Source organism: Xiphophorus couchianus, chromosome 9, assembly GCF_001444195.1.
Source record: "Xiphophorus couchianus chromosome 9, X_couchianus-1.0, whole genome shotgun sequence".
In the NCBI taxonomy this organism is placed as follows: Eukaryota; Metazoa; Chordata; class Actinopteri; order Cyprinodontiformes; family Poeciliidae; genus Xiphophorus; species Xiphophorus couchianus.
This window is the reverse complement of record NC_040236.1, coordinates 6,404,836-6,422,169: the sequence shown is the minus strand read 5'-3', so window position 1 is coordinate 6,422,169 and position 17,334 is coordinate 6,404,836. Positions and strand designations below refer to the sequence as shown.

Sequence of the window (17,334 nt, the reverse complement as noted above, 5' to 3'; positions counted from 1 at the left end):
TCAACAAAAAGCACAACAAAACGTGATCTCAGAGTTCATGGTAATATGTTGTAAAAGTGATAATAAAGAGTATTCAAAATTCCATGTCATAAGTCATGAAATTCAAGGTCCCTTAGACAGACACCTTGTAATTATTATATAATAATGTCACAAAGATGATTAAAAGCTGCCTGGGAAGGTCATGAAACAAAAACTGGAATATGAAAAATAAAAATATAAAACTAACAACATGAGGAATTGATTACAATAAGCTGTCTCATATTTAGATACGTTAATAAGAAGAGAATATGGCTGAACAGCTCAAACTGTATGAAAACTGAAAAAGCATGCATAAAAATGTGAAACTGCTACTAGGATGTCTTTTATTGTTCTCCATCATTTTCCTGCCAGCCCACAGTAACTCTGGCTGTCAGCGATATTTCCAGACAACTAGATTCATTACAGTGAATCATCTTGGAAAAAACACCCCAAAAACAGCCCCCCACAACTCTTGGGTTTACGAAAACCATTTCAAATAATGCTTATATTTAATATTTTGTTACAGTGAAAGTCCTGCAGGCCTCTGTCAAACATCCAAACTCAACGCTCTTAGCCGGTTTTGTGTTTCAAGTCCCATAAATTCCAGCGGTGGGGCTCGATAAAGCTTGTTCAGTGGATAAATCACGCTGCTCATAAAAGACATTTGCTTCTCTGTGTCTGTCTGGTGTTCAAACATTCACCTCCATCCATCACCGAGCCAAGCTGTTGTCAGAACTCTAAGGTCTCGCTTCTAATTCTCCTTATCGCTGGCTTCCACTGAGAGGAATCTGAGGAATCCTAGAGCTCCATCTTTTTCCGCAACACCCAATATGACAAGGTGAAACACAGACATGTGCTTCTTTTAAAACACAGACTAATTTCTGGCACATAATTCGAACAAATTGATTCCAGATGTTGGAACTAACCACTGCAGCAAAGCAACAAGTGTGGAGAAAAACATAATAAATGACGATGATGTGTGAATCTGAGCGCAGGGACAAGGTCTACATGATAATAAAGTCAGAAAGTGGCTGGCAGCCGACAGCCACCTCTTGTTTTAAGACCTGTAGTGCAGCTTAGGAACTCCACCCAGTGAAACAGCTCGAGCTTGCTGCCTCAGCACTTCTCCATCCAAATGGCTGCGGTTCAGTAAGAGGTCTTGCTGCCTTAGTCCTGAGATGAAGCACCTCAGAGAGCCAGCAGTCTTAACCGGCCCCCTGGCTTCCGCCACAGCCTCTGACTGACACCGCTGCACTGCCAGGGACGTAAAGCTGGATAATAATAGCTGCTCATTCCTCTCCACCCCTGCCGCCCAGACAGGGTCAGAACGTCAAAGACCATATTTAAGTGAATGATAACTGACAAATGAAGGTGAACGCTTCAGCACACAACCTCAGTGAAATACGATCTATGATTCCAGTTAAACATATTTAGCGGGTCATAATCTTGGCAGGTTACTGACTCTGACTGATGGATTTTGTGACAGCTTGGTAAGAAAATAGTCCCTTTAAATGGAAAGCTTCTGGTCTACTCATTATAGAAGAGTGCAGCCCGATGCATCATTAAGCTGCTTGTTTGCAGGTGCAAATTGACAGCGAGTAAAAATAAGTAACGTATCACTACCATAGCTGCAAGTCACTGAAACAAATTGTTGACAAGCTATAAAACAAGAGTACAAATTAATCAAGAGGAAAAATGACCCAAAGCCATCAGCTAGGACCTTATGAGATCCATATTTTGTTTTTCCTGATTATATGTCTTCCAAGTAATCAAATCTGCTGGGGGTAGGACATTTTTATTTTTGGATGTGAAAAGTAGGAAAAAAATGAAAGTCATTTGACCAAATTCATAGAATGTAAAGTAAAAAATGTTATACATTTTCTGAATTTTATAATTTCCCTGATTCAAACTGAATTTCCTGACTTGAGGCCAAAGCCAGATCTATTGGCATTGGCTGGTTGACATTATAGGTATGTGACAATCTGCAGCTTGTAGATGCATTATTTTGGACTAACTCTGGTTACAAAAGTCTTGTATCCAGCCTGGGCAAGAGGAGTCACAACATGTGGAAAGATGTATTTCTTTTTTTTAAATGAATTGCCCCTAATTGTAATTAAGTGTAATTGTAATTTAGTAAAATCGGTTTACAATTGAACCTGGCACTTTTGCACTTGTATTTGATTTTTAGCTCTACAGAAACCTAGAATGAATGAGCAAAATAATATAGAATTAATTGTAACTTATTTCAAGCAACACTTGAATAAATTACTTTTGTCTTTGTCAAAAATATGGTTTGCTATGAGCTAGAGCACAACTTTTAATTATTTGCTTTGGAGATATGCATTCTTTTTTTTCTTGAGACTGGCATAGAAATATTTGTAATATTATAACTAGTTGCTTCAAATGCAAAACACAAAGCAGGGAAGTTTCAGGTAAGATACAGGCAGTCAAACAGTCCCATCGGTTTAGGAGCCTCTTCAGACTAAGCTCTGAATTGGATACCCATGCAGAATTTCGACCTAATACTGGGAAACTGAAATAGCCTCCATATTTCAGGCTTCATTGAGTAACAGATATTAGGCAAAAACAGCAGACCAAGTTTTAGAATCTCTGGTGCTCAGGGACAGTGTATGAGTTACTGCCTGCCAGGACCCATAATATTATTAGCACGCATGTATAGCAGGGCAGACCTGTTTTTCCCATTGTTAGGATGAATTCTGTCCAACATAGAGGGCTCTGACAATGTGGTTTCTAGAATATTAGGGTTTCTTATTACGTCTGAATGGGCTGTCTCAACCCAGGTTCCCTAATTGCATCAGAATTTAAAAGCTACGATTTACGTGAAGATGGGGTCGCATAAAAAATAGCACAAAAAACCTGCTTCAAAAAGCTCATAACATTTTGATCATATGTAAAAATTAGACTGTTCATTTTGTGTGCTAGAGACTGCACTACAAGGACCCTGGGACGGGATTTATGAGGTCTAGACCGCCTGCATGGAATAAAATGAAATTCAAAACCTACTAGTTTTTTTCATTCAGGCCTTAGCACAGCGTGCCTTGCTTCTGCTACTACCCAAGGTACTGCACTGAATGCTGGGATGCTTTAACAGTCTGCTGCAATTTGTACTTCAGTCAATTGTTCTAGCCTGTTTGTAATGACAATTTCAAAAGATTTGAACAGAATCAGAAGATTATAAAGCCACAACATCATCTAGATATTCACAATTGTTTTTAAAAAAATCTTCTTTTGCTCTTGTCACTTTGCAAATATAAATAATTTTTATTAATAATAAGTGACATAAAACATTAAAGCTTGATAAATCTATGTCTATGTGTTCTTGAAAACGTTCATAAGTGTAGGCTGCTTAAACGGAGTAAGGCATGTTAAACTTATAAAAACAAAACAAAACACTTAATCTTATTTTCCTGGTTTAAACCAAAAATTGAGAAACATTCATGGTTTCAAAAACAGAAAATGTATGTACGTATGGTGTATGATATTTAGGTCTATTCAAACTCATGCATTGCATATTATTTATTTATTTATAAAGAAGACAAAGAAAATAAAAGTTAAAACAAATTATCATGCCTAAGCTAATAAAAGCTAGTTTTAAGGTTAGGTGACCGAACTTATGTAGTTCACAGAAACAATTTGAAATAAAGTCATACTCAGTTATTCTGATTTAATCAGTGTATTATTTTAATAAATCTCCTAAAAAATAATATAGTTGCATTAATTATATGTGGGATTGCAACTTTTTTGTGATTATTTATCTCCATAATTAAAACCAGCAAGATAAATACATTGATAATACAATCGTTAAGTACTGTATGTGCGTACAAAATGGAAGTTGGTGCAGACAAAATGGCAATCCATTTGCTTAAAATGGCGGTACAAAATAGCAAATGGTTGAATTGACTGAAAGATGACTTTTGAATTACTGAGCACAGAGCCTAGATGTTCTGGCATGCAGGTTAATGTGGAACTGGGGCTGGGCGATGTATCGAGTATACGCGATATTTTCAATTCACGATAGTTAAAATGGCTATATCGCAACCATCGAGTATAAATAGTCATTCAAATAATAAACTTTCGCCGTCAAATTCACTGCGACTATGAATGCATCACTAGTGCCTCCCCCCTCAAAACCTGAAAAATTTCTACCAATCACGCTGCGCGGAGAAAACAAACATGGTGACAGCAAGAGTTTGAGGCGTGAGGGTTAGGATTAACCCTCTCATTCAAAATGTAACCCCCTAATTTGCCAAAATTAGGTAATTTGTGAAACATGTTATACAACTATTGCGACAAAAGGTTGTATTTCACCGAATAATCAGACTATTCTTTTACATGCCGTTCATAGCCACGCTGCCGCGGTAAAACTATTTCGTCAAAGTGAAACCTGAAGATGTAGGTATGATTCATTTAGTGCTGTGCAATGGGAAAAATAACTCAAAACCATTCATTCTTTTTTCTGTTCTCTGTCGGCTTTACAATACATGCAGACTCGTTCCCATAGCAACTGACAACGCAACTTTATGTATTAGGATTCAGAACCAAAACACTCAAACATTTCCCCCACATAGAAAACAACATTCAGTTAATTACAGTTTTATGCTTTTAGACTTGATGTGTATTTTGCTTTTATTAACAAGTGATCACTGTGATAGATTAGCCGCCATTAGCCACCTAACACAGCGGTGGTTGATTAGATCATTTAAACACCTGCTTTACTGATGCTCTGTCAGTTTGTGTGTAGGTCGCCTTTTTATTTTTATGCTGAACCAAAACACACCTTATGCCACAACACATCTATATGTTAAGTTTGTCAAAGTCAACCATCATTGGCCTACTTCTCTCTCCCTCGCTATTTTTGTCTTAGTTAAAACTTATTTCTCACCTTGTTATCTAGTCATAGTGTAGACAGTTCATAGCAAAACACTGAATCCCTTTTTATATGAGTTTACATTTAAATCTAGCAGGGAAATGGGAGCTGGAACTTGTGTGGATGACATCATGCTGCAAGGCGTATAGTTTAAAATAACATTATAGCTCATTTAAGAATATCGTGATATATATCGTGTATCGTGATATAGTCAAAAATATATCAGAATATTAGATTTTCCTCATATGCCCCAGCCCTATGTGGAACTAGGGTATTCCTATACAACAAGCTTATTAATTGGCTGCAGACAACAGCTGATGAGTTGTTTTTTTTTAATCATTTCGTCCAGACATCTCTTAGCACTATTTACGATCATTATAATGAGTTTTACGGGATGTATTAGAGTTGACTGTTTAATTAGGTCTATTGACAACACATCTAGTTTTTCTTGCTAACAAAATCCTAATTAAAGGAGAAACAAATTAAAGTTTCTCCTTTAAAGAAAGAAAGTCAAAAGGATTCACACCAAAAGGAAAAAAGGCAGATCAAAACACTTCATTTGAAAGCCATAAGGAATGCATTCAAGATAAATGTTGATATCTGACTGTGTCATAGCATACAAGAGTGCAATTGTCCTTTAGGCTGAGCTACGCCTGACAGTGCCAAGCATTATTTAGAAACTACATCAGTCAGGTATGCCTTTGTCTCACTGATTACCTCAACAGGTGGGTCAGCTATGCTGCCAACTGTCATAAAAAGTTACAACACTTAGCGTTTTTTATTTCACTGGATCACTGGAACCATTGTCTGAGCTTCTCATCATGTGACGACATGACTGATGACGAGAGAGAATATGCAAGCAGGAGAGGCTCTGCTGAATTCGTTAAGCTCATCTCACTGCAGGTATGACAGCCATCTGGGGCAAGAAGGAAGCTTAGGTTTGCGAGTTTCGCACATGCGGACCTGGCCAGGCAGTTGACAGGTGCAGAGGGGCGGTATGTCAGCAATGTTATTTTTAGGAGCTTTTTATCCATAACTGCTCCCTGGGTTTTGGAAGAGAAAGGTAGAAAAACTGCTCTGGCAAATTGTCATGCATTTTGCCACGTGTTACGTGTTAGGTCAGAAGGAAGAAGTTAATTTTCTCATGTTTTCTAGGACGTCTCAATTGATGTCATCTTATCTTTACAAAAAATCTGAATTTACAGCTTTGGACTGTGTTTATTTTTTAAAAGCAATGCGATTAGTGCTCAAGGGCATTACCCCTAGAGCCAGTAAACAATGATCAATGCACCACTAAGCAGCTACAATGCATCAGATGTTGCTACAGAAAGTTGTACAGGGCCACAGCAAACACAACAAGAATTACTTTCATGAAAGGCTTTCTTTTGCATGTAAACACATAAATCTTGACCTGCAATTAGAAACTGTAACCTTTTAGGTGTCTCGCTCAGTCACACAGACTAAAAGATGTTGCATCAATGGTATGCAGCACTCCTTCCATTTGCACTTGTTTGTCACTGAACAAGCACAAACGTGTTTGCAAACTTGTTTAAAACAAAAGGATAATCCGTCATGTATTGACAGCACTGCAGGGAATGCCGGTACGTGACTCTATGAAAGCCTGATTTATGTTTAATACATGGGAATTGTGGTGATAATTCCCTCCCATCAGTCAAAACATCTCACGGAGATAAAAAAAAAAAAAGCCTCCCACTCATGCCACTGCAAATTGGCATTCCGATGTGATCATGCAATCCTGTTGTAATTTGGTTTTATAGAGAGAGGCTTAACTGACTTAAAAGAAAACGACTAACTGCACCTCTCTTTATTCTAATGAGTTAAGCTGCTGTGCTTTGTTCCTAAATATAAAAACCTAATTATCTTTGTTGGGAGGTTCTAATTGAATATTGTGCTTAAAATTTTTGAGATATGAATTTCTTATCAAATTTTCAAAACAAATCTGATCAACAGCAACATGCTAAAGAATATTATACAATAAACAACTTAACATTGCAAGTCAAGAACAGGTGCTACTACCTAACACACCCAGCTGCCAAGATGAAAATCTCCCCAATCTGTCAATATACCAAGATGACATCTAGATCTTAACGATAGACGCCCCGGTGAACTGAAATGAACTGCTACTGAGCACCAGGCTGAAAGATGTCATAAACAGAGCATGCTTTTACTGTAAAATGCCACAGATCAGGTGTAGATATAGGAAAACAACTCCATGCTATGGTTTCAAGATTTTAGGTAATAATGGAATCAAGCAATTGCAAACTCAGCTTAACTACAACTGCAACACGTGACCTTTAACAAAAAATTAGTGTGTGAAAATGTAAGCACACCCTTTAATTATGTACATTGTAGTAGAACCAACTTCGCCAGTAATAACTTGCAGTAAACAGCTTTTGTCTTCTGTCGTGTCTGCTACTTGCCTCTCAAATCAATCATCAAGAGATTAAGGGTAATTTAGTTTCTGACACACTTCTTCTGGATATCAGATGACTCTCACAGACCGGGGGACCAGAACCTATTTAGGCACTTCATGTGAAAGACGTTGGAAAAAAACAGAGGTGTAAAAGTCAATTATACTAACTGGTAATTTGCTTAATCATCGGTGTCCAAACTCTTTGTCACTGGCACCCAAAATATTCAAGTCAAAAGTACCCACAAGCCACAAAAATAATAAAATAAATACTAAATCAACAAACGCTATGCTGCTATTTTATTTTACTGTCTACAATAACCGGAAAAAGCTAAATTTAGATTAAACAAATAAAGTACTCAGAAGAAAAAAAGAATGAAATGTTTTTTAAATGGATTTAGATATTTTTTTTTTGATTTTGCATGTTTGCCTTAATAATAGATAACTATACAGTACACGGTTTTGGAGAAGGTTTGACAAGTAAATTAACCAAAAGCCGATTTGTAAATACAAAATTCTGTCTTTGACAAAAAGTTACTGGACAGAAGCAAATTTAAAGCACTAACTTTTGAATACTTTGTACTCTACATATCATTTTCCATTAACCACCAGGGGTAGTGGGCCAGATTTGTACCATTATTGAATTGCAGATGGAGATCACAAAAAAAAGAAAAAAAAAAAAAAAGAAGAAAAATCAGGCTAGGGGCCTCGGATGGCCCAAGAGCCACACAGCTGTCATCTCTGCTTTAGAATCATTGAGAAAATCCACTGAAACTCAGCAAGGGCACCAATCAAACAGTCACTTAGATTTCAGATGTCAGACATCCTTGGCAATCACTGAAAGACAGCCTAAAGGATGATTATCTCATCCTTCAGATGGAATTTAGACTGAATAAAAAGCTGTGAAAAAATTTGCCAAACTAAATTTGATCCTGAAAAGATTAAGGAAACCACTTCAGGTGTGAAGAGACAAAAAATGAGGCAGAATGTCGGCAGATGTCCAAACATTATGTTGGTGGAACATCAAGCACTAATGTTTACCTGTCTAAGAAAATCCCCACAGGGAATCATAGCTGTAACAGTTAAATTCTTTGAAAGTGCTTCTTTGCAACAGAGAAAGAAACAGAGTTTCGGAGAGGACTGATCCCAGTGATGAAAAAAGTTAAAAATGTTAAAGGAGTGATTTTCGAGTCTCTCACCAGACCTGAAGGGATTGGTAGAGTAGTCCCACCCCCTCAGCCTTAAATCAACTTGGCCTTATTATAACTGAGCTGGCTGTGAAACAAGTTGACAAATAGGTGTGAAACAGTTGGGATAGGGTGCAGTACATGGCTTTTTAACCAACAGCACAGTGGACTTATTGGTTTTGCCACACAAGAGCACAAAAAGGGAACAAAAGAAGCTGTAACAATGCATTTGAGAAAAAAAAATCTGCATACTTGTTTCACTTATCAGCACAATGCATTGATTAACCTAAAAACTACATTGACCTAATGTACCAAATATAAAGCAATGGCTTTTCTTGTGCCTTTTTGAGAATAACCAAGAAGTAGATATCTACAGAGGAGTGTTTTATTTGATGGAGTGGATCTTTAAACTCTAGCCCCTCATAAATTGATGTTCTTGTTAATAGTGTTACTTGTGTGTGGCGTTAGACAGGGAACTGTCCAGAAAGACAGTTCTCCTGTCTGCCTGTCTCAAGGAGTTAGGTTATTCTGAGCTACAGTTTCTCTCTAGTAATGCTGCTATGGGCGTAGGCTGCTGGAGGAAAAACTGATCTCTTTTGTAAACGTTCTTCTTCTACTGCTCTCCAATTTGTATTGTCTGCTTTTATTTCATCAGTTAACTTTATGTTTCTCTAAGATGTTTTTCCTTTGCATAGAAGTTACATCTGGTTTGATGTTCTGTTTGGCTGTGGTGTCTTCCTTTTGGAAGAAAGGAGAGTAACAGCTGTGATAATGCTGCAAACTACCAAATATTCTTCCTCTCTAAGCTATTAACTTTTTGCTTTTTTTTTTTACTTAAAAAGTATTACAACAGCTCATATGTATCTGCTCTGTCTTCTTAACCCCCCAGTCGGTTGTGGAAGATGACCACTTGTACTCAGCCAGGTTCTACTGGAGGTTTCTTCCTGTTATAGGACAGTTTTCTTTTCCAAACTTGCTACATGCATGCTGTTGTTGCGCAACACCCCCCCCCTCCTTTCTGTCTCTACTCTCTCACTCTCGTACTTCCTCTTCTGAGAGGGGAGATGTGCTACCAGCTCTCCGTCTAACGGGTCCGTTGAGTTTCCTAAATCTGCTGGGATTTACCCTGTCCAGAACTGAAGTAATGTAATGCTGCTTGCTGCATGCTTGCTGGCTGGTCTGGTCAGCATTACATCACGAGCCACTCCAGCAAGAGTGAGCCAGCTTTTCTTTGTCAGGGGTTGATGTTTCAGTTCCTCATTCTTGGAACCAGTTTCCCCACTTGCTTCAGGTCTGAGTCACAGTAGCTGTGTAGAAGCTGATGCAGTTCTGTTGAGGTCTCCTCCTTTTCTAAAATCTCCAGCATGGGGAAGTGGGATGAGCTCGGGTTTTCTTGACAATGCTCAGTGGGCGACTGTAGCTCTTTGGTAGAGTGGTCGTCTTGCGATCGGAAGGTTGTAGGTTCGATTCCAGCTTCCTCCTGCCACATGTCGATGTGCCTCTGGGCAGGGCACTTAACCCCAAATTGCCAACCAATCTGCGTATCGGTGTTATAAATGCATGCGTGTTTGTGAGTGCAACTGGGTGAATGTGACTCTAGTGTAAAGCGCTTTGAGTGGAAAAGCGCTATATAAGTTCAGTCCATTTACCATTTACATGCATGCTCAGTGAAAAGGATTACTGTTAAGTCAATGACACAAGAGATTGTCTTCTGTTTCTCCATGGTTGTCCTTGCTGCAAGTCAGTGACTTGATGCAATCTGCTGGGTTTCCTTTGACCATAATCTTGTTAAATTAATTTGAATAATTAACTGAACTTGATGCACTGTTTGATAAATAGTATTTATGATTTATGATGCACCAAATTTCCTTTTTTTTTTTTTTTTTTTTTGCAAAGAGCCTCCACACAATGATTTTGTGAATTGATGTTATAAAAATAAACTAAACTGAATTAGACTTGCATTAGCTTTGGCTGTCACTAACCACAACAATCACATGCTGCCAGTTAGCTTAGTGGGGTCATATTCTTGCAATAAATGAAAGGCACACAATGAGAGATTTGCTACAGGAAAAAAAAAGCGTGGCCATGAAAGCTCAGCTGGCTGTGGGACATGACTGAAGTGGTTCACCCGTAAAAAGCAGAAAAGCCTCCAAAATAGTCTTGTCCTTGGCCATATCATGGTACTATATTTTAATGAGAATGTAATAAACAGTCAATGGTTTTAGTAAAGTTTTAAAGAAGCTTGACTGTATCTAATACAATCATGATTTTGAGCAATCCTTAAATAAAGGACATGAATCCAAAATACATTCATTTTAGTGTTAAAATAATATCAAAATATAAAACATTTTGTCTACTATGGCTGTAGCTGTAGTTTATAGTATGATTGTATGCTTTGCTTGATTAATCTTCAAAATCAGAACTTGGATCTGGGAGCGACCAATGCTCAAAATGCTAAAACATTGATTGATATTACTAAAACAAGCCTATGCCATTACTTTTCTCTCCACGTTATGCATTCAAACATTAAATGTATACTAAAACAAAACATGTTAAAACAGTGATGTGTTCCAACACTTTCAATCCAATACAAGTAATACAAGCTGCAGATACACTGTTTATTTTTGCAACTTTTACAATATTTAATATTCATGGCAGCCATACTGAATTAGAGCTAGTGTTTGCTTGGGGAATGTCGCTTCCAGGGGTGTAACCATTTGGTCTTTATGCTTTGAAACCCAGAAAGTTCTGATAACAAATATAACAGTCCTAACATGTTGTGTCCTCCGATATATTATTTATCAGTAGATGCCAGATACAAATGGATTGCACAACTCTACCTTTTCTAAAACTAGTAACAGTTAACAGATGCTGAGTTTATTCTTATGTTGCATTTTTTCAGACAGAGATAGAAGTGCAACCGACTAAGTTGCAGAAATGGCTTTGGAAAACTGCACACACTGACAAGACGAGGAGGCTTAAAGACAGATTGACAGACAGCTTCCCATTTATCACCAGTCGTCCTGCTTGGTGTGAGAGGTTGGACAGGAACCACGGAGTTGTCACTCAGCCCACAGCAGTTTATGCCCTGAAGTGACAAATGAACTATGAGATATGACAGCTAACCTGTATTAGCACAGACGCACACAAGAGTCAGCATGCAGGCACTGCCTAAGTGAAACAGCCGTGCTCTCTAAAGCACAGAACGAGATGATCTAAAATTGGGTTTATAGCAGTAATTAGAGCTTAATTAAATATAAGGCTTTGCTTGGCTTCTGTTTTCATCTGACCATTTATATAACATTTTACCTGAAATCCCCTTAAAACTGTCTTAGTAATTTAGTTTTTGTGCTTCTGACTTGACAACTTGAGATATTTTTGCAAGTTTTCCACTGACGTCGATTTCTATTGTCACTTGAATGCCAGGCATATTCTTTAGTTGACTTCCTGTGTCAAAAATATTACTCAAAGCATTCTACTTGTTGGGAGCTAGATTGCCACATGCATGCATAAGACAGTTTTGTGAAAAATCAAGAACTGGTTTAAACCTATGCAATTTTCTTATGAATTTTTTTTCTATCCATCTTCTGTGCTAGATCCTCTTCATTAGATAACTTAGAATTACATAAAAAGAGGTGGTGTTTTTTTCACCATGTAAATCTTAAAAAAAAAAATAAACGTCCAAAAGTAACAGTAAAACCTAAAGATAAAAAACATTGCATGGTTATGATTCTGGACATCATTAGGCAACTGAAACCAATTGTAACCAGTTCAGCACAGGTCAGAGTGGCCCCCCCCCCCGAGGCTGCTTACCTGAGCCAAACCGCAGTGCAGGTAAAATCCCTGCAGTGTGTCTGGAACAAATGATGGTTCCTCCATGCTTTGACAGTTGGAGCAGTTTGAAAAATTAAAAACAAGTCTGACGGCTCACATCACATATCTTTCACTTTCACGTCTCCAGAAAGTGTGGGTAGTTACATGTTTTCCAGATTTAACTTTTATACATCGTCTCATGTAACCACTTCCACGGTGAAAGACAAACCTGATTTAACCTCCATGACAGAGCAGAAACACACAAGAATGGAGAAAGGAACAAACATGTGCATTTCACCCACTTACAACCATTAGCGCTTGACTCTTTCTGTCCCCAGGGTTGCAAAGGACAAACACTAACAGGGATAATGATGAATTACACATATTTTAACACGCAGCCTGAGGTGACAATGCAACTATGCCACGCAAACTTTTTTGCACGAAGCCCCCAAATGGAAACACATCCAAATCTTCAGAGATCTAAACAGCAAGCATGACACTGGATGTGTATGAGTCAGCTGGAAGCTCAGGAAACACACGGCACCCACTCGATGACAGGTATTTCCACTCAAGGTGATCCACAATGGCGAGGTATGAGCACAGTGTCAGCCATTTCCTGTTTGAGAGTTCAAAGGTTAAACTCTCTTTGGTCTCTTTTAGAAATAAGGAGACAATGAGGGTCTACCCACTGTAACTGAACCGTTGTAACCTTGTCGTTACTACAAGCTTTAACCTTTGAGCTACTCATGTGATAGAAACTCTGCATTAACAAAATGCTCTTAAATAAACAATACATTTAAAATCAGTTCACATTTTAAGGAAAGATTTATAGATTTACACATGCAAAAAAATGGTCTATGTAATTGTACAAACATACACTTTCATATCAACAGTCACATGAGCCTGCTGTATATACCATGATGACACTTTAAGATGTTTTGCTTTCAAATGGAATGAATGGTTATTTATGTTAATTTTTTCATACAGTGAAACAAATGATTTCAAATTCTTTGGAGGCCTTTTTCAATCAGACTGAGATACCGCCATAGTGTTCTTTCTGCAGGTTTTTGTTAAGCCATTTGATCTCAGTACTAGATAACACTTGACAGCTTTAACTGTATAGTAAAAAATGTGTCAGTCTATGAAGCAGCATGCAAAAAAACTTCTCTTAATAAAGTCAGTTTTTTATCTACCCTGAATCTTCAAAATACCAATTTCTCATTAGGTTCAGGTGGCCTGATATTTACATGTCGATTGTAACCCATCAGATCTCAGAAACACAACAACAGGATCAGCATTACAGGTGGTACTGCCAGGATGCTGACATATCACAAAAGCAACACCTTAAAGTTTCTTGGCCCACAGGTCAGTGTTGACTCGATCAACTGAAGGTGTAGTTTTCAGTGTGGATTCAGGGTTAAGACCCTGAATGAAGGAGTTGACATGCACAAAGAATACAGGCACAGGTGTGTAACCAGCTCTGCCATACCCTCAGCAGTCAGTCAGCAGGACCTCCTTTTTAATCCCCTGCCGTCACTCAACTGAATCTCAACCTTAATCTCAGAGGACCAAAGCTCATGGGACGGGGACTTCTGGCTTTTAACCAAGAGTTTGGTGCATAATCAGAGCCACAACACTTTGGGGTAACCTAATACCATCAGAAAGGAGTAGCTGCAAAGCCCTTTAGAGCCCCTAAATGCAAGACCCACCTCCTATCTTCTGAGACAGATGCATAATGTACTTTCTGTTGCACAAGATAGCTTGCTCATCCACAACTTTGTCATTAGAGTACATACAGCTCCTGATTGATCAGGATTAGCTCCCAAGCGAGGTGACGCATCAAATACATGACCTCATCATTAAAGGGATGTTTTTTTGGTTGGCTTTAGTGAATATGTGCAGCCTTTCTGAATTCACTGACAGGATACAGCCGACATTACTCTTACAGAGGTAGGCTGGCTTGTTCCCAGCAGCTTTAAAGCATACAATGAGCCGCCTGAAGCTGTCAGCTGCACCCTTTATAGCTGATAAGTGTATGTTTTCAGACACAATGACCGGCAATGAGATACGTAAAAATATAAAAGAAAATTAAAAAAACAAAACAAAACCTATTTCTCACAAGGTAAGGTCAAACATATAGAGATATACACTATAATGTGAGATAAATTTAACAAAACTATATGGATTTCACAATTTTTAAAGCATTGTCGTACTTCAGCACTCAATCACTGCCTGTTTAATGATTGGACCTGTTAAACTGTCCAATCATTAAACAGGCAAAAACTTGAAGAACTGTAAATATTAAATCTAAATGAACTAAATTAAATGGAAACCTTGACGACAGTCAAAGTTACCAAAGCTTTGACTGTAGTCATGAGGTTAAAGGTCAGACATTTTGACACTGGGACATTTCGGCAAAATTTAGTTTTTAATTTAGTTGATTAAATTGTAACCCATTCACACTAAAAGTTATCTCAATGCACTTTACGAGACAAACCATCTCCAGAAATATACACTTAAATGCAGTGCAATCAAATAATAAAAACAAAAGGTTTCCAAATGAGGAATTATTAGATCTCATATTGGTCATGATTCAGTAAAAGTTTTTATTTCAAATCTTTTGATGGATGTACAAGAATTAATGTTCTTGTTTACAGCTTTTCTAGCCTGTAGAGAACTTGTTGTGATATGGGTGTAGACTCAAGCTTTCTGTGTCTCTGCAGAGTTAAGGGGCAGAAAGGTAGAAATCTTAAATACAAAGAAGAAGCTCACCCTGGTTGTCTCTCCAAAGCAAATAAATGGAAGAAGAGTAACAGTAGAATGATTTAATTTAGTCTGAACTGAGCCCTATGGGTTCTTTCCTTCTGTGGAGAATTTAAAAACTTGTGTCATCAGCAAAATAGTGCTGAAATCTTATTTATCAAAAAAAATCCAGTTTGAAAGATACGTCAACATAATTAACTGCCTAACAATATGTTAAGAAAAAGAAACACAAGAGACCATGACAAGATTTCTATGTGTAAAAAATTAAGAAAAACTTAAGTTTCATTCTTTTTTTTATGTATTCTGTTTTGATTGTTTATTTTTATTGGTTTTTCTTCTATTGCACCATTTTGTATCACACTGTGAATGTGGCTTTGTGTTAGTTGGTGTGGGAGGGTGAGGAGTGGGAGAGAAAGTGTAAAACCTTTCACAATCTCATATAGTGCATTAATACCATACAGTATTTGCAATGGACTAATTTGAACTCTGTATACTTTTTCTTTTAATTTTGAAGAGATGTGTGTTTATTTCTTGTTGTGAACAGAAAAATATTGTTTTGAAGGAACATAAACTGAGTTCATGAAAGGACACAAACCTGCATCCCAAAATGTAATCCTCTTTATGTGGAAGAATGGATTAAAATTCTTCCACACTGATGTGGAAGACTGATAAATATTTCCAAGTAGTGTTCAGCTGACAACTGACACAGACAGCAAAGTACACTATAATAAATTCACAGATTTGTTTTGGATATATAGAAAAATATGTTTAGTTGAATAGTTGCATGTAAAAACGCTACACTAAACACACAATAAGAAACCTGGCTTACCACTTCAGTGGGACGGAAGAATTTTGGGTCCACCTTCACGTGTATCACACCGGTCTCTTTGCAACGGCCAATCTCATTTTCATCCTTCCCCTCCCACCTGGAATATGATAAAATCCACATAAAGAAGCTTTCCACATTTTCTGTTTATACTTTTTTGTACTCCATGATATTTTTGCAGTTTCTTTCTTTAATGTTTTTAAGACAAATTGGAACCAATGCAACAGGCATTATGAACACTCAAATACTCTGCTTTGACTGCTCGTCAAAAAAGGGAAAAAAAAGGCAGTAAGTAAAGCTTCCACTTTCAAATTTAAGGTATTGAAGTGAGGATATTATTCTCTCTCAGGCTGTGATCTTACACATTATAAAATTGACCTGTGTTGTGTTGTATTTGTGTGTGAACACTCACACAATGGTCTTTCCCACATGTTTAAAGGCCTTCTCCACAAACTCCCTCACGCTGTGAACCTCCCCCGTGGCGATTACAAAATCGTCTGGCTCCTCTGACTGCAGCATCAGCCACATAGCCTGAAAGAGACAGAAACAGGGAGGTCAAACCACAGAAAGATCATAAAGACAGTTTGGTGCTCCACTCTGGACACTGCCCAGCTCTACTCTGACAGACAGGAAGTGAACCTGCGACCTCTGAGCGGGGCACTCGCTTGTACCTCTTTCCTGACGTCACCAAGGAGACTCATGGGACACAAACTGTGGGAAAAGATGACCGATCACTCCCAGATCACTCCCACAGGCCCCAGTGCGCTACTGCCACACACAAAAATGCACATGTGGTCTTGAAAGCTCAAGCATTAAGAAGCGCTGCACAACTGTTTTAAAAAACACTGTGATAATGTTGCTACTCCTAAAATACTCTGTTATATGGGGCACCAGCAGAGCAGAACTGCGGACCTCTGGGACATTCAAGATAGCAATAAGAGAATCATAAGGGACACAAAGACAGACAGAGAGATGTCACTAAAATCAAAGATGGCCACAAAACTAGCAATATGAGCCTAATTGCAATTGGCATTGTAAACTGTATTAAAATCTTTCTTAACTTAAAAAATATAGCATATAATATAATTCAGTTTGATTCAGCATATTTATTTCAATTCATACAGCAGTCATGGTGTGAAAGTAAGCCATATGCTATTTCTTCCTAGGGTATACTAGATCAGGAAAATAATGGATGTAGTTTTCTTCATGGAAAGCCATTTAATTCAAAATTAAATAAATAACAGTTATTACCAAATAATTAATACTTCATCAAATAAATTATTGTCAAAATTGAAATAAAAACAAAATGATTATGTTAGAATATGTTCTCATCTTAATTTGTCTTTGGGTACTTTTGTGTTCTGTGTTCATGTTTTCTGATTTGCTTTGAAAGGAACAGCTACAAGTT

At 37.7% G+C, this 17,334-nt stretch overlaps 1 protein-coding gene across 1 annotated transcript in view; it reads right to left on the bottom strand.

The window, feature by feature from the left end:
- Positions 1–17,334, bottom strand: part of gmds (GDP-mannose 4,6-dehydratase) — a 173,006-nt gene that overhangs the window by 29,330 nt on the left and 126,342 nt on the right. The window contains exons 8-9 of the mRNA XM_028028512.1: positions 16,339–16,457; positions 15,930–16,026 (exon numbers count right to left, since the gene is read on the bottom strand). Of these exons, the coding sequence (XP_027884313.1) occupies positions 15,930–16,026; positions 16,339–16,457 (216 nt within the window). The remainder of the gene's footprint in view (positions 1–15,929; positions 16,027–16,338; positions 16,458–17,334) is intronic.